Raw genomic sequence first — 22,009 nt, forward strand, 5'->3', positions numbered from 1 at the left:
AACTTAATGTGCGTGTTACAGTTTTATTGAGAATGGTGTCCATCCCACGCCATAAATTCGCCGCAGCTTTCGAGTGCTAACATGAGTGTAGTCGGAAGTCGCATTTTTGCAATTTACATTTATATGGAAGTTCTTTCTTTTACGATGGATATTAATCATTGAAAAGGAAGCGCAAGTTCTTGCAAGAAAGCCTTTCACGAGACAAGGAAAACACACCATTCACGTGCGATGCCATATTCAATAATTAATCATTTCGTGAGAATTTTTTCTCAAACTATAAAAATTATTTCAATGAATTATGAGTAATTACTTCAATCTTGCCATTCCTGCAGCGATTGTCATGAAAATACATATGGAACATTGTTATTACACCAAAAAAATACATACATCAATATCGTTTGGAACAACACATTTCTCAAAGAACAAATGTTGCATTAAAAGACACAAAATATTTTTTATAAACTTTTCAAATAACTTTGATAAATCTTTTGAATAACAAAAATACTGCATTAACAGAATCTAAACAAAACTCAAAGACAATGACCTGGCTTATCTCCCCATAATTTTACAGTTCCATCTGATGAAGCTGACAACATGTTTGATTTTTCAGGATGAAATGATAGTGAATATACAGTTGTCTTGTGTGCTTTATTTATTGTATGACAAAGTTTTCCTTCAATTAAATCCCAAAAACAAATTCGACCATCTTCACTACCACTGATAACTTCACTATCTGTGTGGGAAAGACATGAATCTAGTTTGTATTTTGTATTTTCATGTCCAGTGAATCTAAAATGAAGTATTTAAGTCAAATAATGATAATGTTAGAAATACGTGCAACTTAAAAGAAAAACTATGACATACTCATTAAGCATTTCTCCGTCTCCTTATCCATCAGTCGTATTGTACTATCCAAAGAGGACACCAGTACACACTGACCATCACTAGATAATCTTACTGATGTCACAGGTTGCCCAATATGATCCACTCTCATCTTTCCAATTCTGATGTCATAGCAACGTAAATTACAATCCACCGACCTGTGGTATTGATGCATAAATAAATTAGTTGCATTAATAACCGAGTCTTCTACATCTCACTTACCCAGTAAAGATTTCTTGCTGGGAAACATGTAAAGAAGTAATGCTGTCTTTAGCTTCTTCTAAAACCTGAATTGGTTCCATGTTCCGGGATTTTGTGTCCCATACACGTACAGTTGAATCGTAAGATCCAGATAAAATCAATGAGCAGTCAGGACGATTGAACTGAACACAGTTTATTCGCTTGAAAAAAAAAGGAGGGGGGTGAGGGGTAAAGTAAGTTGATATCTCAGCTGAGTAAAACTTATTTAAACAAAAATTACTCTTACACTGATATGACCACGAAATTTACGAACAATTTGACCTGTTGATACATCCCAAAGTACAACAGTTCTGTCGCTACTACACGATGCAATTTTGCTGCTATCATTTGATGCTGTTGCATCTAGAACCTCATAACCATGTCCAGTATAAGTGCTCAGAACAGTACCAGTGTAAGGATTCCATAATTTCAACAGTTTGTCGCTACCACAAGTGATGCAATAATTACCGTTAACATTAAAACGAACAGCCCTAACAGGTCCTTCATGGCCATATAATTCTTGAACAACGGTTGTTGGTAGCGTTGCCATTTTGTGCAGTGTGGTCAAGTGGCGAGATTTCAGACCTGTGGCTGAGATAGTGATATAGATAGGCCTACCCTGGGCCTAACTTCAAGGCAGCTTCTAATTCATAGCAATGTGTTAGGCAGGTGGGTAAAGGCATTAAAGTCTATAAATAATAACATCTTTTGAGAGATGTAATAATAAGTTTATTGTTGCATTGAATATCATAATAACAATGATGCTCTACAATCGGAAGTTCGAGTCGCTTACGAATGTTTACGAATAAATACGATCCTAGGTTACACATGACCATATCTGACCAATGGCGTTTTGATGACCTTAAAAGGACATAATTAGCGTTCCCGCTCTTCACATTTGATTGACGGTTGAATTCATTTTCCCTTCAGTCAGAGAAGAAGCGCGATGGAATACAGTCGTATTTGTAAGTATTGCACCAAATTCCTATTTTTTGCCGAACTAGTAGGATTTATAACATCACAATGCATTTAACTTGTTTAACAACAGGTTCATTTCTTTGAAGCTGTTGAAAAAAGGCGTTCAAGAAGTCAGAAAAGACGCAGACGACCGGCAAAGAGTTAAGGCATTGTGGAACTTTTTCAACGTACATGGTAGGGTATTTTTACCAAAATTTTGTCAATTTACCCTCAAATAATAGCTGCGTATTTCCAAGTCAAAAATTTATACCTTCATGCACGATTATTTTTTAAAGCTGACGAAAAAAGACGTTCACGAACTCGGAAAAGACGTAGAGGACCCAGTAAAGAAATACCTACTAACGCCACAGCGGAACTTTTCGTTTTCGCTTTTCGTTGTACAAGGTGGGTTTTTATGCAAAGTTTTTTGTCACTTGCGTTTTTATCCACAATGAATTATACCTTTATAGATGATTACGGTAAAGGTCGTTGTCTGTGACAACGCTTCATTGTCTAAACAAAAAACAAAAGCAATAAAAAGTGCAAAATTAACCAATATTTTTCTTCAGTTAAGTGAAATTATACCTTGAAGTATCAAAACTAGGCATTTGTATTCGAAAATTAAGATATGACCAAAATACAAATCAAACTAAATAACACAACAGCGTAAAACTAACTAATTAAACTCAGCAAAATTAAACTTTTATTGCATAGTTGTCAAAGTTGAAAACATGATAATAAAATCAAACAAAAACAAGTCCTGTTACTTATATCTTTCAGTCTAAAATAGTCCTAAGCTTTTTTTTTGCTCACATTTCCACTGAAAACCATTCAAAAGCAAATAATTTTGCAACGTAAGGCAAACCTCCTGATATTAAAATATGACTAACGCATGTCCACGAAGAAACAAATGATTGAAGAAAGATTTCATTCTGTTTTTCTTTTTAAGAGTGAAAGGCGTAACGCTGTGTATTCGTTGTCATTTTGCGATTTCAACAATTGAAGTATCGGATTCCAGTATTTGCAAATACTTTGTAGCATTGGATTCCATGGTTAGGAAATTATTTGGTCATATAACACTAAAGAGCCTTTTCAAATGACGTAAATTACATTAAATATATAATTTTATTTTAAACCAGGTTGATTAAATCTAATTCGTTCAGTAGCTATATACTTGCAGGCTACCAACATGTACGAATTGCGTACCTATTTTTTTAATGTATGCTTTTTTCATGAACGCAGTGTTTTGGGAGGTATACCCAAAGGCCAAGAAATGAAAAAGAAACGTGAATATTCATGATAGCTACAATAAATAATGTTATGACAAATGACATCACTTGGCCCCAAATGTGGACACTGTTTTTTTTTCCAAAACAAAACCAAATGGGAGGGAAAACCGATAGATCCGGTAAAAAACCCTCCAATAAAAGAAAAGATCAAAAATTTAGAAAAATTTCCTCAAAATTTTGTAGCTTTTGAATTTTTCATGTTTTTTGTTGTTTCCAATGATCCCGATGATCTACTTTAATATGCAGCGTATTCAAATCGTGCGTTACAGTCGTATAGAAATTTAAATTTACAGAGAGACTATTGACACAGCAAATATTTTGTGTTCGAACAAAAGAAACGCAAACTTTGGTAGAGAACAAAATATGAAAGAACGCAGAGTATTAACAAAAATTTTTAAATAAACGAAAATTGACTTGCATGAAAATTATTTTTGATGTTTTCTAGACTTCATTCGATTGAAAATTTCCATGTTGCTTCATTAAGCCTTTCATTAATAGCTGGCTTTCACTCGTTTGTTTCGTCAGAAAATTCAACAATTGTGAAAATTTAGTTTTACGGAAATTTCTAACGGTTGAATTTGAAAATGCGTTACTGTTGAAACTGCTAAAAATTCGCAGTTGCAACTTTTGTTATGCTTTCAATAAGGACGCTTGTTTCTTGGTGCTTCTGTTGGTCCTTCATTCATTGTCCAGTTAGTAGGCCCACAGACAGCTACTCTATAAAAAACATGTTATAAACGTCAGCCTAATTAATTCATGAATAAAAACAGAAATTAAATATATTGAAAAGAAAAAACTTTAAATACCTGATTTTCAAGCGTTGTCCTGGTCCGTCTGATCCAGACGACTTAGTAAGTCTCTTCCCTTATGTTTTTATCGCGCAGTTTTTACGTGTTTATCATTAAAATTTATTGCAAACTTTTTTTTGTAAACGTTAAATAAAATAAGTAAAAAGCAGCGAGTGAAAGCCAGCTATTTTTTTCGCAGCAAGGGACATCTTTTGTTAACATTTTTTTTTGGTTGTTTTCTATGATTTAGGTTCAAACAATAAAAATAGATCATCAGTATGCTTTTTAACTATCTCATGCAGTTACGCATAAAACACTTATCTACTCAACTTACAAACCACAAGACATAGATTGTGTATTTCCACTCGCTTGTTTTCCATCTTCGTAGAGCGTAGTCCGTTTATACAGTCATAAAACTCCAATGCTAATCTTCATTCGTACATATGTCGTTATGCGATGTCCATTCAATTCTTGGATTGCAACCAATCACCAAAGGAAGCCCAGCGAAGGAGAAGGGATCACTTTAATACCCTAGTTTTATAATTACTCAAAGAATGCTTAGTGCAGAGTTGATCTTCTATGAATATCAGTTGACCACCTTTAAGTGGGCTCATATAACAATGGGGCCCATCATCATTATATGAACAAACAACTGATATCAACAAAGAATCCAAACTACAAATGAACATTCTTGGCCATGAATCACCATGACACATGAGTAATGACAAACTAGTAAGAGTAATTTAAGTGAATGACACAGGTGGTAAAGGGACTTTCACAACACCATCCATGTGGGATCTACAATATAAGAAAATATGAAACACATGTTACGAGATTTCATGATAATAATTGTGCATATGACGTTAGCTTGCGATTAAATTCTTAATCTAGTATAATGAGAATGAGCAAATTACAATTTATGTTCCGTTTGACTATCCAAATTGTAGAACATTCACCTATATTGCACGAATAACTTTAGTCAGTTGAGTTCGAAGGATGCAACAAGTTTCCAACGATCAAAGGCTTAACATCATGATCAAAGCGTTTTACAGTGAACGTTTTTATAGCAGGAGGTCTATCCTAAAACCAGTCGATTATTCCATGTAGCTCATACCTCAGCACTTCGTCAGTAAATAGACAGAATTTAACTTTCTTTCACCTTAAATTGACTAATATTCCGTTGTTAACATTTCTTTAATTGACGTCATGACTAAAATTTTTTAGTGTGATTGGCTCCTTAGGAGCATGTCACCTTTCACAAAGACAATATGTAATCCTTCAATGCGTTTGATTAAAAAAATTAATTAGAATCTTCAGATTATTTTGCGTTTGCAAAATCCTCTCCTGACGTTAACCTAGCAAGATCCTCTCCTGACGTTAACAAAATCCTCTCCTGAAGTTAGCAAAATCCTCTCGTGAAGTTAACATAGCAAGATATGACTGCAAGATTCAATGAATATTTGGACAAAATTAAAGTCTAGTATCTAATTTCTTCATAGTCTCGTGAATCTTAATCTTACAGCATCATGCATTGTTGCTTTGCATAACGACATTAAAACGCAATATAATCTGAAGATTCTAATTAAATTTTTTTAATCAAACGCATTTAAGGATTACTTATTGTCTTTGTGAAAGTTGACATGCTCCTAAGGAGCCAATCACAATATAAAATTTTAGTCATGACGTCAATTAAGGAAATGTCGACAACGGAAAATTAGTCAATTTAAGGTGAAAGAAAGTCATAATCTGTCTCTTTACTGACGAAGTGCTGAGGTATGAGCTACATGGAATAATCGACTGGTTTTAGGATAGGCCTCGTGCTATATAAACGTTCACTGTAAAACGTTTTGATCATGATGTTAAGCCTTTGATCGTTGGAAACTTGTTGCATCTTTCGAACTCAACTGACTAAAGTTATTCGTGCAATGTAGGTGAATGTTCTACCATTTGGATAGTCAGACAGAAAATAAATTGTAATTTGCTTATTCTCATTATATCTGTTTAAGAATTAAAAAACGCCAACTAACGTCATATTCACAGTTATTCATTATGAAATTTCGTAACATGTGTTTTATATTTTCTTATATTGTAGATCCCACATGGATGGAGTTGTGAAAGTCCCTTTACCACCTGTCATTCATTTTATTACTCTTACTAGTTTGTCATTACTCATGTGTCATGGTGATTCATGGCCAAGAATGTTCATTTGTAGTTTAGATTTTTTGTGGATGTCAGTTGTTTGTTCATATAATGATGATGGGCCCCATTGTTATATGAGCCCACTTAAAGGTGGCCAACTGATATTCATAGAAGATCAACTCTGCACTAAACATTCTTTGAGTGATGATATAACTGGGGTATTAAAGTGATCCCTTTTCCTTCGTTGGGCTTTCCTTCGAATGAGTTGACATCTCTTTGATTGACGTCATGACTAAAATTTTTATATCTGACCACCAACATGGCTGTCACGGTAGAATATTTTATTAATGCCATTGTTGGCACCAGACGACGTGGGCGTTTCAAACTGCTTCATAATTCCCTGGTGATTGGTTGCAATCCAAGAATTGAATGAACATCGCATAACGGCATATGTACTGTATGAAGATTAGCATTGAAGTGTTATGACTGTATAAACGGACTATGCTCTACGAAGATGGAAAACAAGCGAGTGGAAATACACGATCTATGTCTTGTGGTTTGTAAGTTGAGTAGATAAGTGTTGTATGCGTAACTGCATGAGATAGTTAAAAAAGATCCTGATGGTCTATTTTTATTGTTTGAACCTAAAACATAGAAAACAACCAAAAAAAAATGTTAACAAAAGATGTCACTTGCTGTGAAAAAAAGCTGGCTTTCACTCGCTACTTTTTACTTATTTTATTTAACGTTTACAAAAAAAAATTTACAATAAATTTTAATTATATCCACGAAAAAATTGCGCGATAAAAAAAATAAGGGAAGAGACTTACTAAGTCGCCTGGATCAAACGGACCAGGACAACGCTTGAAAATCAGGTATTTAAAGTTTTTTCTTTTCAATATATTTAATTTCTGTTTTTATTCATTAATTAATTAGACTGACGTTTATAACATGTTTTTTATAGAGTAGCTATGTCTGTGGGCCTACTAACTCGACAATGAATAAACGACCAAAAGAAGCACCAAGAAGCAAGCGTCTTTATTGAAAGCATAACAAAAGTTGCAACTGCGAATTTTTAGAAGTTTCAACAGTAACGCATTTTCAAATTCAACCGTTAGAAATTTCCGTAAAACTAAATTTTCACAATTGTTGAATTTTCTGACGAAACACACGAGTGAAAGCCAGCTATTAATGAAAGGCTTAATAAAGCAACATGGCAATTTTCAATCGAATGAAGTCTAGAAAACATCAAAAATGATTTTTATGCAAGTCAATTTTCGTTTATTTAAAAATTTTTGTTAATACTCTGCGTTCTTTCATATTTTGTTCTCTACCAAAGTTTGCGTTTCTTTTGTTCGAACACAAAATATTTGCTGTGTCAATAGTCTCTCTGTAAATTTAAATTTCTATACGACTGTAACGCACGATTTGAATACGCTGCATGTTAAAGTAGATCATCGGGATCATTGGAAACAACAAAAATATGAAAAATTCAAAAACTACAAAAATTTAAGAAAATTTTTCTAAATTTTTGATCTTTTCTTTTATTGGAGGGTTTTTTACCTGAAAAAAAACGGTTTTCCCTCCCATTTCGTTTTGTTTTGAAAAAAAACAGTGTCCAAATTTGGGGCCAAGCGATGTCATTTGTCATAACATTATTTATTGTAGCTATCATGAATATTCACGTTTCTTTTTATCTCTTGGCCTTTGGGTATATCTCCCAAAACACTGCGTTTATTAAAAACAAAGAGCATACGTTTTAGAAAAATAGGTACGTAATGCGTACATGTTTGTCGCCGGCACGTGTAGAGCTACTGAATGAAGTATATCTGATCAACATAGTTAAAATAAAATTACTTATTTTGTATTATTTACTTCGAACTTTTTCACGATTTGGAATTTTAGTGCTATATGACGAAGTAGTTTCCTAGCCCTGAATCCAATATTACCAAGTAATTGCAACTGCTGGAATTCGATACTACAATCGTTCAAGATGAAAGATACAGAATTCCAGAATACTTCAAACATTTTCTTGTTTTATGATGAGAGAAGCCTACACAGAATTAAGTCACTAAATTGCTTGATGCATCTGCAAAATGACAACGAAGCTTGAATTGAAGCTCCAAGCACATGTCGGTGATACAATGAACTAGTTTAAGAGTTTTCATCCATTCTTTACGAGAAAGTTTATGGACGTTCAATATTATCTAGTGGTGACGTTAAAGTCATATTTTTGCAGCTAAATATTAATTATATTATACGACACTCCAAACAGGGCCTTTTTTAACTATATAACTGGAAGGCAGAGGCCCCCTTAGCCTTACATTCCGCCCCCACTGTTGGATTTTTGCCCCCCCCCCTCATTAGGTATAAGACATTCCTTTACATAACAATTAAAAGAAGTTGAGAAATATGTGAAATAGATTACTTTTATGTAATATGGTGTAAAGGAAATGTAGACGACGTGTTGGTTTACTAATGTTTGTGTACTTCTATTTGTGTTTGTGTACTTCTATTTGTGTTTGTGTACTTCTATTTGTGTTTGTGTACTTCTATTTGTGTTTGTGTACTTCTATTTGTGTTTGTGTACTTCTATTTGTGTTTGTGTACTTCTATTTGTGTTTGTGTACTTCTATTTGTGTTCGTGTACTTCTATTTGTGTTTGTGTACTTCTATTTGTGTTCGTGTACTTCTATTTGTGTTCGTGTACTTCTATTTGTGTTTGTGTACTTCTATTTGTGTTTGTGTACTTCTATTTGTGTTTGTGTACTTCTATTTGTGTTTGTGTACTTCTATTTGTGTTTGTGTACTTCTATTTGTGTTTGTGTACTTCTATTTGTGTTTGTGTACTTCTATTTGTGTTTGTGTACTTCTATTTGTGTTTGTGTACTTCTATTTGTGTTTGTGTATTGTACAAGAGTTGTTGCCACTGCGAGCAGAAATCCTGGTGGGGTGGCGATGGCCGAGTGGCCCAGGTCCTGGGTCCTGGTCTAGGTTTACGACAAACTGTATATATTTTAATACTTGTTATACAGTGTCGTCCAGTTTGTTTAAATAAATATTTTGTCTATGATTCTCTTTTTACTAGCGCAACGATTTTTTAAATGTTTAAATTGATTATTCTTTCAAACCATATTTTGTCACTGCATGTTGGTCTCTGGTTATCTCTGTTGTGCAGAAATGTGCACTCTCATTCTGGTGTATCGATGTTTGGTAAACATTTTGGTGCAGAAGTTTGCGATAATTCCGATGAAAGTTCTTGCAATACCAAGGTTTGTTCATTTATTTCTTTGTGATATGGAACATAAAAAAGAAAAACAGTCATTTTATTTGTATGTACTTTTTGTTTCTTTTCTATAGCGCCATTGCTGGGGGTATGAGAATGGTTGTACAAAGCCACAACAATGGTATTTAAAACCAAATTGTAATGATGAGCAAGGCTATCGAAGATTTGAAACGTAATTATTTCTAATTTATGGCTATTTACTAAGGTGACATTTTTATGTGTTTCATTGTCAATATTTTTGTTAGTATGGAAGACAAGAGAAATGCATGGTGGAGACAAGCTGATTTTGGTTTTGTGAAAAATGTTCAAGATAGTCTTGTACCAATTTGTTTGGCAAAAAGAGGTATTTCATTTGTTTATGTAATGAATATTTCAGGATACGAAGAAAAGAATTTTTCTTTATTAAAAAATGAAGATAACCTATGTAATTTAAGATTTGGAAGATGTAACAATTGCTAATTTAATAATGTTATTCTTTGCAGAATGACTCCTCATTTGTTTGCTCAAAAGACATTACGTACTGTCATGCAAAACATTTGTTTTTGGATTTACGAAGTATGCAAAATAGTCATGGATGGTAATATCAAATACTTGTTTATACTGTAATATTTAATGATTCATGTAGTTGTATTTTTGTTATTTTAGGCTAAGAGATAATAAATTAAAGAAAGGAGAAATTGGCGGTCATTGTCAATACAATTATTTACCCTCACCGACAGAAAATAAGGATGCTCATCGGATGACTCTTTCATCTTGGTTGGTTATCATGAAATGTTATTGTCATTATTGTGTTGGTGTAATGTGTTGTCACAATATATGGTAAATTATATATATCTTTAGGATCAGTGACATTGAGAATTATTCGTCATTACCTTTCCAACCTACAAATGATAACCATTGTGATGTGATTGTTGAAAAGCCAACATATTTTATGAAACTTGATGCAGGTATGTCAACAATTTTTTCTTTCATATTCTCTGAGCCGAAACCAAGCATAATTTTTTCTCTGAGCCAAAACCAAGATCTAGCCTAGTTTTCATATTCCAAGCAGCACCCAAATGAGTTTAATTCTCTATGTTTAAGGTTATCTAAGATAAACTTAGTTGGAATTTATTGAACTGTCTTATGGGTACACTTAATGCCATTTATTTGTCTTCTTTCAGAAAACAACCATTTTCTCTATATGTACGTTAACCTATCACAATATACGTTGTTATCACTAAGCAACATTCAGAATTTGAGGCTACACCCAAGCTTATATTTTCTCCCTGCATTAACAAAACCTTGACCAAACCTCTTGATATATATATATATGTATACACACCGTGTTTGTTGACACTTACTGTTTCCACTGATACTTCATGTAATATTTTTGTTGTTTTAATTTAGTTGTGAACATGTATCATCATTTTTGTGATTTTTTCAACCTTTATCTGACTTTACATGTCAATGGATCTTTTAGCAAAGATATTAACATTGTACTATGGGAAGAAGTAAGAAGCACATTTCACCTTCTTTATGCACTCCTGTGTCATTAATGTAGTTTCTTTATTCAATAGAACAAAAGACGTAGCTTGGGAAATTTTGGAGTAACTTGGAAAGCATTTACTGACAATGAAGTTCTCTATTTGGGCGATGCATTTCGAAATAAAAAGGTCTGTATATAGCTAAAGTGACGATTATGAAAAGGTTTGTAGTTTCATGCTTTGAATGCTGTGTTTTTGGCAATTTAATGGCAATATAGGTGTGTTTTAAAGATGCAATATTTGCTTTACTGCCAAGAATGGTATTTGGACTGTTTTATAACACGCCTCTGGTGAGTGTTGCTATATTTATTGTTATATCATTTTTGTGTGTTGTTTAGCGTCTGTTATGTGCCTTTAGGTACCTGGCTGCTTCAAGACCGGTGTTTTTAAAGCTTTCAATCGCTTTTTAATGGAACGACTTCAGATAACGCAAGAGAGAAACGTCACGGTTCTTACACTAGATTTTTGTGTAATTTCTCATAAAATGACTTACTTAAAACTTTCAATTTGTCTTGTAGAATCTTGATCAACCAATTCGTATTGGCTTATTATCAAGAGGAACTGCATATCGAAAAATTTTAAATCAAAACGAAGTAATGGAATATTACATGGAAACACACGTTGCACAGAACACATACCTTTACGTGTGTAATGACGAAATCTTCATGTTTATTAAATAGATTGAGAAAGCTCTTGGAGGTCTTGTGGGCACTCGCTTTGAAGTTCTCAATTACAATTGGTAATTTTGCGACCTTTGAAACTTGAGTTAGCTATATTGCCATACATCGATCGTTCATTTATTTAAAGTATGTTCGTTTATTCGTTTGCAGGAAGATGCCTTTTATTGATCAAATAAAGGTGAAATTTACCATTGAATTTTTATGAAAACATGTTTGAAAAAATCTGAGCTTCATCTAACCATCTCCTAGAACAGTCATAATTTGGACATATTTATTGGCCTGCACGGAGCAGGTCTTACTCACTTGTTGTTCATGCCAGATTGGGCAGCTGTCTTTGAGATGTAAGTGTAAATCTCTGCCTTGTGAACTTGTTTTATTGATTTTTTATTTAAGATAATTTCTACTTTCTATTACAAAGATATAACTGTGGCGATCCAAATTGTTATAAAGATCTTGCAAGATTAAGGTAAATTTTTCTTTTCTCGTTCAAAGTATTGACAGATAACCAATCACTACTATGTATTTCCTAAGGGGCCTAAACTATTACACTTGGGAAAACGAAGATAAGCTCGTGGAAAAAACGGAGGTACGTGGGTATAAAGTTGCTGAAACATTTATCTTCGTCATCCGTCTTCTCATTTTCAATGTTTATTTTTCTACTTTTTAAACAGAATAAGCACGAAAAATATGGCGATAATTTGAAGTTTAGAAATTTTGCATTTAATGTCGAAGAGTTCATGAGGATTGTTACATTAATGGTGGAGAAAGTACGACTTAACTTACGTCATCATGAAGACATTTGATTTGTGAAAACATGAAGTATTGTGTAGAATTTTTTCTCTTTATAGTGATGGTGCAAATTTGTGGCTGGTACACTGCCCTTATAGTATTTTACCATTAAGACAATTGTTTAGAGTCAAAATTTAATTTAAAGTAGAATTGAGATGCACGCGCGTACTTTCACTATTTTTATGCATTTAAGTGATCTATTGCTATTATGATAATTTTATTGAATAATTTGCTTATCTTCGTGGATATTTTTCCTACATTGTGCTACTGTTATCTCAGCGGATATTTATATTGTCATCAGTTTTTTAGTCTTAAGTCGTTACACGAACAATAATGTAGGACGAAATTATCCCACATATTGTTCAATCCTGTTGAAATTGTGACTGTGAAATGTTTTTTCAAGTTGTTTGTTTGTGTAGAAGAAGAATGATGAAGTTAAACATGAATGTTAATGAAAGAAAGGCAAGTGACAATGAACGTTATATTTTTTTAAACGAAATGTTTTCTACATCACGAAATGGATGAATTCAGTAGAGTTTTCACGAGAAATTTACAATTTTTTCCAGAATTTTCTTTTGGCAACACCATGCTCTTCTCTGGGCACCATCATTCTTTTCTCTGGGCACCATCATTCTTTTCTCTGTGCACCACCATGCTTTTCTCTGGGCAACAATATGCTTTTCTCTGGGCACCACCATTCTTTTCTCTGCACTACCTGTTTTCTGGGCACCACCATGCTTTCTCTGCAACACCATGCTTTCTCTGTGCACCACCATGCTTTTCTCTGGGCAACACCATGCTTCTGGGCACCATGCTTTTCTCTGGCACCATGCTTTTCTGCAATCATTCTTTTCTGCAGCACCATTTGCTTTTCTCGCAACCATATTTTTCTTCACATTTTCCACCACTGCTTTTCTCTAACCACCATGCTTTTCTCTGGCACCACCATCATTCTCTGGCACCATGTTTCTCTGTAACCACCAGGCTTTTCTCAAGCACACGCTTTCTTTCTCCTGCTACCACCATCATGCTTTTCTCTGGGCAACAATATGCTTTTCTCTGGGCACCATCATGCTTTCAGCAACACATGCTTTTCTCTGTCACTCACCATGCTTTTCTGGGCAACAATATGTTTTCTCCAGCACCACCATGCTTTTTCTCTAAGCAACACATGTTTTCTCTAACCATGCTTTCTCTGGGCAACAATATGCTTTTCTCTGTGCACCACCATGCTTTTCTCTAACAACATATGTTTTCTCTCTAACTATGTTTTCTCTAAGCAACAATATGCTTTTCTCTCACCACCATGTTTCTCCAGCAACAATATGCTCTGTGCACCACCATGTTTTTCTCCAACAACATGCTTCTCTGGCACCAACATGCTTTTCTCTGCAACACATGCTTTTTCTCTATAGCACCACCATGCTTTTCTGCAACAATGCTTTTCTCTGCAATATTTCTCTGGGCACCATCATTCTTTTCTCTGGGCACCATCATTCTTTTCTCTGCTAACCATCATGCTTTTCTCAGCACCATCATCTTTTCTGGCACCATCATTCTTTCTCTGCACCACCATGCTTTTCTCTGGGCAACAATATGCTTTTCTCTGGGCACCATCATTCTTTTCTCTGGGTACTACCGTGTTTTTTCTGGGCACCACCATGCTCTTCTCTGGGCAACACCATGCTTTTCTCTGTGCACCACCATGCTCTTCTCTGGGCAACACCATGCTTTTCTCTGGGCATCACCATGCTTTTCTCTAGGCAACAATATGCTTTTCTCTGGGCACCATCATTCTTTTCTCTGGGCACCATCATGCTTTTCTCTGGGCACCATCATTCTTTTCTCAGCTATCATCATTCTCTTCTCTGGCCAACATCATTCCTTCTGCTCAGTCTTTTTCTGATTATAAACATAATAAAGCAATAGAAAAAGCGACAAAGGCTGTGGTGTATTGTTTCATCATGATTAAGTATAAACTGAATGTACAAAATAAACTTCTTTACTGCAAACATGTTTCGGCAATAAAAACGTTTGTTTTATACATTCAGTTTATAATCTCAATTGTGGTTCTACGTAAATATGAAAAGATTAAGTATAAGCTTGTAAACACTTATTTTCTATCTCATTGATAAACAATGGCAGCTTCGGCTGTATTATTAAGAGAAAAGTTTGCGTTACGTTGAATGCTTTTGTAATGTATGGTAAATTATCTTTTACATGTGTGATCATTGCTGAAGATGATATGAATTCACTCCGTGCTTTTGAGGAGGATGCTGGTGTGACTTGTAAGTGTTTTCTTTTCGTACAACTCTGCTTATTTCGTTGTTGCTACAAACTGACAATCCTATATAACTTCTATACTGTCTCTTGGAATAATGACTATCATATGGCCATCCCAATACTGCTTTTCTGAAAGTAATTTGAATTTAAAATGGAGGAGCTGAAATTTGTTTTGACATACACTAGATCTGCCACTGTTGACAGTGTGCGTGTTAATAACGTTTATTTATGATTTTTTTTTGGTTTTTTGTATAAATGAAAGGCGAAATAGAGAGATGACATGTTTTTCCTGTGAGTAATAAGTATGTTTACTGCTGCTAAAGAATATTTAGAAACGTACAAAACTATAAACTTATCAATATTGTAAGGAAGTTAGGAAGTAAAATAATAAGAAATTAAAAGAGGAATGGAATGGAGTTTCCTTGCACATTAAGTGGAGGTTTGTATTTATTGATTAGAAGGCTTTCATGAATGGAGAGTTCATAAATATCGTTGGAAGAGGAGATTATTTTAAAGTCGTCTAAGTTGGGGGTGTGTCCAGTTGCGTTAATGTGAGCAAGAATGCTTGATGATGCAGGGGAAACTTGGTTGCCTGTAAGGGGATATTCCCGCGCTCCGAAAATCTGGTGTGTAGATGACGTGTGGTTTGACCCACATACGAGGCGTTGCAGCTTCGACACTTGAATAAGTAGACTACACCAGATCTCAGAGGTTTGGGAATTTTGTCCTTAAAGGGGAAGAAAGAAGAGATACGTTGAGAAGGGCGGAAAACAAATTTAATTGATATATGTGGGAAGGCTGCAGCACAAAGGCTATTGATTTGTGTCCTTTCACGAAAAATCCTGGCTCAATAAATGTCCTTCTTCATTCAAACCACTACTTTACCGACGCTACGTTGACGACTGTTTTTTACTTTTTCATTCCTCCGATCACGTCCCTCTCTTTCTTGACTATCTGAACCGACAACACCCTAACATCACATTCACAGCTGAAGTCGAACAAAACAGAAACCTCTCATTTCTTGACATTGATATCTCTCGTACTAATGGAAAATTCACCACTTCCGTCTCCCGCAAACCTACTTTCACTGGCCTTTTCAATAACTTCCACAGCTTCATCCCACTTACTTACAAACTTTCATTAGTCTCCTGCTTACTTCACCGCATCTTCAATCTTTGCTCTACTTACGAAAATTTTCATACACAACTCGAATTTACCAGAAAGTCACTCACCAAAAACGGTTTTCCTTCACGCATAATTGACCAAATCACACGTCGCTTCCTTAACAACACCTTTGCCCCTAAACCACCTGTCTTGACTGCTCATAAAATGCCCATCTATTTCTGTCTTCCTTTCACCGGCAGACACTCCCTTCAAATTCGCACACAAATCAATAGCCTTTGTGCTGCAGCCTTCCCACATATATCCATTAAATTTGTTTTCCGCCCTTCTCAACGTATCTCTTCTTTCTTCCCCTTTAAGGACAAAATTCCCAAACCTCTGAGATCTGGTGTAGTCTATTTATTCAAGTGTCGAAGCTGCAACGCCTCGTACGTGGGTCAAACCACACGTCATCTACACACCAGATTTTCGGAGCACTTGGGAATATCCCCCCTTACAGGCAACCAAGTTTCCCACCCTGCATCATCAAGCATTCTTGCTCACATTAACGCAACTGGACACACCCCAACTTAGACGACTTTAAAATAATCTCCTCTTCCAACGATACTTATGAACTATCCATTCATGAAAGCCTTCTAATCAATAAACACAAGCCTTCACTTAATGTGCAAGGAAACTCCATTCCACTTAACCTCTTAATTTCTCTTTATTTTACTTCCTAACTTCCTTATCATGTATCCATTCGACACCGCTTCCATTAGTAGTAATTTAACACCTTTTTGTATATATAATATCTTGTCTTAACATCTTATCAATATTGCGTATAAAGTTTATTTGCATTTTACATATGGTTGTGATGGCATCAAAATAGTTTGCAGCAGTTTTAAATAAGTTAAAGTACATTGTATTTTGTTTTGTTCAAAATAATCCTTGATTTGGGTATAATATTACACGTTGGACTTTAAAATCGTGACATGTGTATCAAATTTAAAAAATTTTAGGCTCTCTAACAGCCAGCCATAATTAATTCATGACAATTTCACTTTAGTTCAGCTGGAGAACGTTGAATATCATTATATATCAGCAGTGCTGTTAAAGTTATCTGTCAGTCATCCTGTGAACAGAAGGACAAAGAGGAGACGTTCAATCATGTCAACGGAAGAAGATATGGAAGCAATCGAAATTCCGGACAGGTCTATTGACGAAGGTCTTCCTATTAATGAAATTTCAGGTGAATTTACTGTTAGTAAAATTTTAAAGTGTATTTCAGTGTCAAACTAAATAACAGTCATTTAACTAAATTTACAACTTAAACTTCATTAAAAAAATGCTGTTTTGCATTTAATGGGAAATTTCATCTTTGCCATTCTTCATTTGGTTCAGTTCGTTGACCATTCATCTTCAGTATTTTACTGTTTCATATTTTCAACTATTTGAAACAACGAGTGTAGATGTTTGTGTTTATGTTGCTTACATCTTGTGCTAAAGTTCTCGTTAATCATTTCTTTAATAAAATGCTTTCGGGAATTTTTTATAATAATGATTGATTGAAATTATTGCAATGATAATGTAAATTAAAGTGAATTTTGCGTTTGGGGAATTTGAAAAAGGACGCTACCTTCGACCATACATAAACATCTGTGAAAATTTTGAGTATTTTCAGAATACACGCTTGCCAGATATGCGCACTTTCATGGCTCAAATATTATCGAGGGCCATCTGGAATTTTTGTAAAGAAGATAACTTTCAAATTTATGTATTTATACAAATTATATATCACACTCCATTTGTCAGCTGTCTTTGAGATCAGTTAGTCATTTTTGCACTTTCAGCATATTCTTTATTTTAAAACATGGCCAGTCGGGTTTTGCATAAGTCTGTTGCCCCGGAAGGTAAGATGTTCATTTTCTCTGTGAATACTTGAAAGTCAAATAACAATACTGCTATAAATTTATTCGTATCCTTGAACGCATGCCAAAGGTGCGATTGATTGCTTTGCCAGAAGTCAACATTGGAAATAAATTTTGCTGTTTTGCTGTTAAGTCAACATAATTATATAAATGCCTGATTTTATGTCCTGACTGTTTGTCCTTTTATCTCAGGGACCAGTTGCACGGAGCTTGGATAGCGAAAGTTTTCAAATATTTAAAAAAGGTGTTTATATTTTTCTTACGACAAAGAAATTTCGTAATCTTTGAAACAATATTTTATTTCAGTGATTGCTCAGTTCAAATCTTATATTTTTTGCATGTTAAAAGGTTTTATAAAAGCTTGAAAAATATTGCTATCCAATGGATAACGCTATCCTCCAGGCTTTGTGCAACACGTCCCAGATGTGTATACTTAATACAGGTCATGTTTTTATTGCGGTGATTTATAATGGCATTGCATGTCGTTTATTTTGGCTGTACTCTTTGCTATTCTTAAAAAATTATATCTGTCCAATGATTTTTATTCAGAAATACAACTTAATAATTGGTTGTTGTACTTTTAATAATTATTTTATGTGTTTAACAGAAAATCCTTTAACTGATGTTGAGAAAACAAATAAAGGTCTTGAATTGTGTGACTTGATCTTAACAATTCTGTCGTACATTCTTGTCATCATCACCTTTCCATTTTCTCTTTTCTTTTGCATTCGAGTAAGTTTTGTTGCGTGGTTTTGCATTTATATGAATATGATGGTGATGAATAATGGATGATGTTGTATTTTAAATAGATAGTTCAAGAATATGAACGTGTCGTTATTTTTCGTCTTGGACAACTTCTTCCTGGTGGGGCTAAAGGTCCAGGTAATGTATTTCATTTTTTTTATAATTCTTTTCAAAAACGTCCATTATAACACCTCTTATCAATTGTAAACGCCTTCTTTTACCTTGATCCATTGACAACAACCTGATCCGTCTTTAATAGTTAATATCTAATGTCATGTTTGGGCTCTCACTGTAGTGTAGTTTCCTATTTATAGGTCCTTCTTAATACATCATCAATATCCCTGAAAATCCAACATTTGTGGATAATACATGTTTGTTTTTGCTAGGGCTATTTTTCATCTTGCCTTGCATTGATTCTTATCAAAATGTTGATCTTCGTGTTGTGTCTTTTGATGTACCCCCACAGGAAGTAAGTATGGAAATATGCCCACAACATTAGGTAGTCAATCATGTATATTTCTTTATGTTCAGATTATAAAAGTTGTGTCAATATTTTACATGATTCATCATTTTCTTGTAGATTTTATCAAAAGATAGTGTAACAGTTTCTGTGGATGCAGTTGTTTACTACAAAATTTATAATGCCACAATGGCCATTATAAATGTGGAGAATGCTAGTAGATCTACTCGTCTATTGGCTCAAACAACACTTCGTAATGTCCTTGGTACAAGAAGCTTAAGTGAGATTCTCTCAGAACGAGAAACCATCAGTCACAGCATTCAGGTGTGTGATGTTTTTAAGATCAGCTGGTTGTATGTATGTAGTGTTCTGAACAAAACATTTTATATGCTACAGAAAGAATACAATTCATAAAATTTTTCATTTATAATTTGAATGTGATTATTTCACTAGACAACACTTGATGAAGCAACAGATGGTTGGGGTGTCAAAGTTGAACGTGTGGAAGTGTAAGAAATGAAAATATTTATAATAATTTAAAATAAATTTCTTCTATTTTTAGTTTGCAGAATTGTTAGGTTTGAAATGATTAGAATGAGAAAGATTTGTGTCGAACTACATTAATCCTAGACCAGACAACAATTTCATAAGATATAAAATAAAACATAATCCAAAAAAGGACAACTGGCCAACTTAGATTCACGTTATTAAACGAGACAATTAAAAGTGTAATATTTCAGTTTTATTTCAAAACCATCAGACTACGTTAACTTTTTTTGTTTTCCATTCATATAATTGCTTTTAGATTTTAAGCCTCTGTCTTTAAAACATTGTATAATAGATATTTTATGTAACCTTAGCTTTATTATTTCCTTCTCTTTTTCAGACATGTACAATGTGTCATTAGTAGTACTGCGTTTGTTCCCTCCCCCCGTCTTCTTGAGTGGTTTAAATAAGAAATATGATTTAGATACGTAGATAATTTAGTAGTACTGCGTTTGTTCCCTCCCCCCGTCTTCTTGAGTGGTTTAAATAAGAAATATGATTCAGATACGTAGATAATTTAGTAGTACTGCGTTTGTTCCCTCCCCCCGTCTTCTTGAGTGGTTTAAATAAGAAATATGATTTAGATACGTAGATAATTTAGTAGTACTGCGTTTGTTCCCTCCCCCCGTCTTCATGAGTGGTTTAAATAAGAAATATGATTTAGATATACGTAGATAATATTTCCGTCAAGTTGAAATGCATAATAAACAAATGTAATAGTGTCAACTTTGATCTTTTGATGATCTTAGAAATAATTAATGTCGTTTCCAGGTTTTATAATTTTTCTTTTTCTTTTACAGTAAAGATGCTCGTCTACCACAGCAACTCCAGAGAGCAATGGCAGCCGAAGCTGAGGCAGCGAGAGAAGCAAGAGCAAAGGTATTTATTCATATACTTTTTTTTAACTTAAAGTCAACATTTATTACGTCCGTCATGTAGTCTTTTCACATGTCGATGTTCGGAAACTGCGTATTGAAATGATTCTCTTTAATCATTGATAACGTTTTACTCTTGACTTAAATGCTTACTTTCATTGGGAGATGCGTTTTAACTGCTTTCGGCTACATTGAGATTTTCGAATTTGTCGAGGTTTTTGAATATATTACTGGAGAGGTTTTATGAAACTGCATTTTTACATTCATGGAAAGAATGCAAATTTTAGCCAAAGCTGTTTTTACCCTTATTTATGTTATACAAGATTTTGAGGTAAGGTTTACAAATGTTCGTTGCTATGCTTTAATTATCTCGTTGAGTCAAATTTCGTTTAGTGAAATTTTGTTGCGTCAAATTTTGTTGTGTGAATAATTTTTAACTTGTTTTATCAAACACTTCTACATTTATTTTTTAGGTAATTGCCGCTGAAGGTGAAATGAATGCATCACGGGCTCTAAAAGAAGCCGCTGAAGTGATCTCTGAATCACCGCAGGCTCTACAACTACGTTATTTACAGACCCTCACTGCGATTTCGGCTGAGAAAAATTCAACAATTATATTTCCGTTGCCGATAGAGCTGATTAGTAGTTTAGTAAAAAATAAGTAGATTATAACAAATCTTCGTTTGAACTGTTTAAAAGGCAAGTTTGGTTTTCGTCGAAGATTGCAGCTCAAAATATTGTGTGCTTTTACGCGATTTTCTTGACAGCGCCGTCGTGAAGGTAGGGAGTTGACTTAGGAGTGGTTGAAATTCAAATCTCTTGAAATGAATGTGATTATTTGGAGTGATTTATTTGATTAATGTTTTGGCGTTAAGAAGCATAAACGCCGACAAATTTAAATTTTGCTGACAAATTTATCCCTTGGAAGATGTTTTTCCCTCCATTAACGATATTTTTAGGAAAGTGTTATACTCTCACTTTTTAAAGTCCCTTGGAAGCTTGTCATACCCTCCCTTCACAACGTCCTTAGGAATGGATCATACACTCCCTTCACAACGTCCTTAGGAATGGATCATACCCTCCCTTCACAACGTCCTTAGGAATGGATCATACACTCCCTTCACAACGTCCTTAGGAATGGTTCATACACTCCCAAATCAACGTCCTTAGGAAGGTGTCGTACCCTCCCAAATCAACGTCCTTAGGAAGGTGTCATACCCTCCCTTCACAACGTCCTTAGGAATGGATCATACACTCTCAAATCAACGTCCTTAGGAAGGTGTCGTACCCTCCCTTCACAACGTCCTTGGGAATGGATCATACCCTCCCAAATCAACGTCCTTAGGAAGGTGTTATACCCTCCCTTCACAACGTCCTTAGGAAGGTGTTATACCCTCCCTTCACAACGTCCTTAGGAAGGTGTTATACCCTCCCTTCACAACGTCCTTAGGAAGGTGTTATACCCTCCCTTCACAACGTCCTTAGGAAGGTGT

At 34.5% G+C, this 22,009-nt stretch overlaps 3 protein-coding genes and 1 long non-coding RNA gene across 8 annotated transcripts; 3 read left to right on the top strand and 1 right to left on the bottom strand.

The window, feature by feature from the left end:
* Positions 1-62: 62 nt before the first annotated feature.
* LOC124439588 (WD repeat domain-containing protein 83-like) lies at positions 63-1,867 on the bottom strand. The gene is given in 6 exon segments (XM_046989856.1): positions 63-274; positions 545-789; positions 865-883; positions 886-1,040; positions 1,105-1,283; positions 1,370-1,867. Coding segments are annotated over 6 exon segments (906 nt in total). The 5' UTR covers positions 1,673-1,867; the 3' UTR covers positions 63-269.
* A 183-nt stretch (positions 1,868-2,050) lies between these two features.
* LOC124439592 lies at positions 2,051-3,154 on the top strand. The gene is made up of 4 exons (XR_006946367.1): positions 2,051-2,087; positions 2,171-2,274; positions 2,376-2,484; positions 3,029-3,154. It is a non-coding gene; the product is annotated as an uncharacterized LOC124439592 (long non-coding RNA).
* A 6,143-nt stretch (positions 3,155-9,297) lies between these two features.
* On the top strand, positions 9,298-12,804 carry LOC124438344 (EGF domain-specific O-linked N-acetylglucosamine transferase-like). 2 transcript variants are annotated; one of them, XM_046988404.1, is made up of 17 exons: positions 9,298-9,567; positions 9,656-9,753; positions 9,827-9,924; positions 10,062-10,158; positions 10,227-10,337; positions 10,422-10,528; positions 10,971-11,074; positions 11,141-11,236; positions 11,326-11,397; positions 11,466-11,555; positions 11,626-11,700; positions 11,788-11,846; positions 11,938-11,965; positions 12,037-12,128; positions 12,206-12,253; positions 12,319-12,373; positions 12,459-12,804. In XM_046988404.1, the coding sequence occupies exons 1-17, from the start codon at positions 9,400-9,402 to the stop codon at positions 12,588-12,590; spliced, it is 1,530 nt and encodes a 509-aa protein (XP_046844360.1). In that variant the 5' UTR covers positions 9,298-9,399; the 3' UTR covers positions 12,591-12,804. The 2 variants fall into 2 exon arrangements, with proteins under 2 accessions (XP_046844360.1, XP_046844363.1); XM_046988407.1 differs by lacking the exons at positions 9,298-9,567; positions 9,656-9,753; positions 9,827-9,924 and having other exon boundaries at positions 10,069-10,136.
* LOC124438345 (mechanosensory protein 2-like) lies at positions 12,805-21,359 on the top strand. 4 transcript variants are annotated; one of them, XM_046988409.1, is made up of 10 exons: positions 14,771-14,864; positions 15,122-15,150; positions 17,030-17,212; positions 18,499-18,623; positions 18,701-18,773; positions 19,022-19,104; positions 19,216-19,419; positions 19,549-19,604; positions 20,442-20,520; positions 20,990-21,359. In XM_046988409.1, the coding sequence occupies exons 2-10, from the start codon at positions 15,135-15,137 to the stop codon at positions 21,179-21,181; spliced, it is 1,011 nt and encodes a 336-aa protein (XP_046844365.1). In that variant the 5' UTR covers positions 14,771-14,864; positions 15,122-15,134; the 3' UTR covers positions 21,182-21,359. The 4 variants fall into 4 exon arrangements, with proteins under 4 accessions (XP_046844364.1, XP_046844365.1, XP_046844366.1 ...); XM_046988408.1 differs by lacking the exons at positions 14,771-14,864; positions 15,122-15,150 and adding an exon at positions 12,805-13,038 and having other exon boundaries at positions 17,035-17,212; XM_046988410.1 differs by lacking the exon at positions 15,122-15,150 and having other exon boundaries at positions 14,774-14,864; positions 17,035-17,212.
* Positions 21,360-22,009: the final 650 nt, after the last annotated feature.

Source organism: Xenia sp. Carnegie-2017, unplaced genomic scaffold (genome assembly GCF_021976095.1).
Source record: "Xenia sp. Carnegie-2017 unplaced genomic scaffold, XeniaSp_v1 HiC_scaffold_19, whole genome shotgun sequence".
Classification (NCBI taxonomy): domain Eukaryota; kingdom Metazoa; phylum Cnidaria; class Anthozoa; order Malacalcyonacea; family Xeniidae; genus Xenia; species Xenia sp. Carnegie-2017.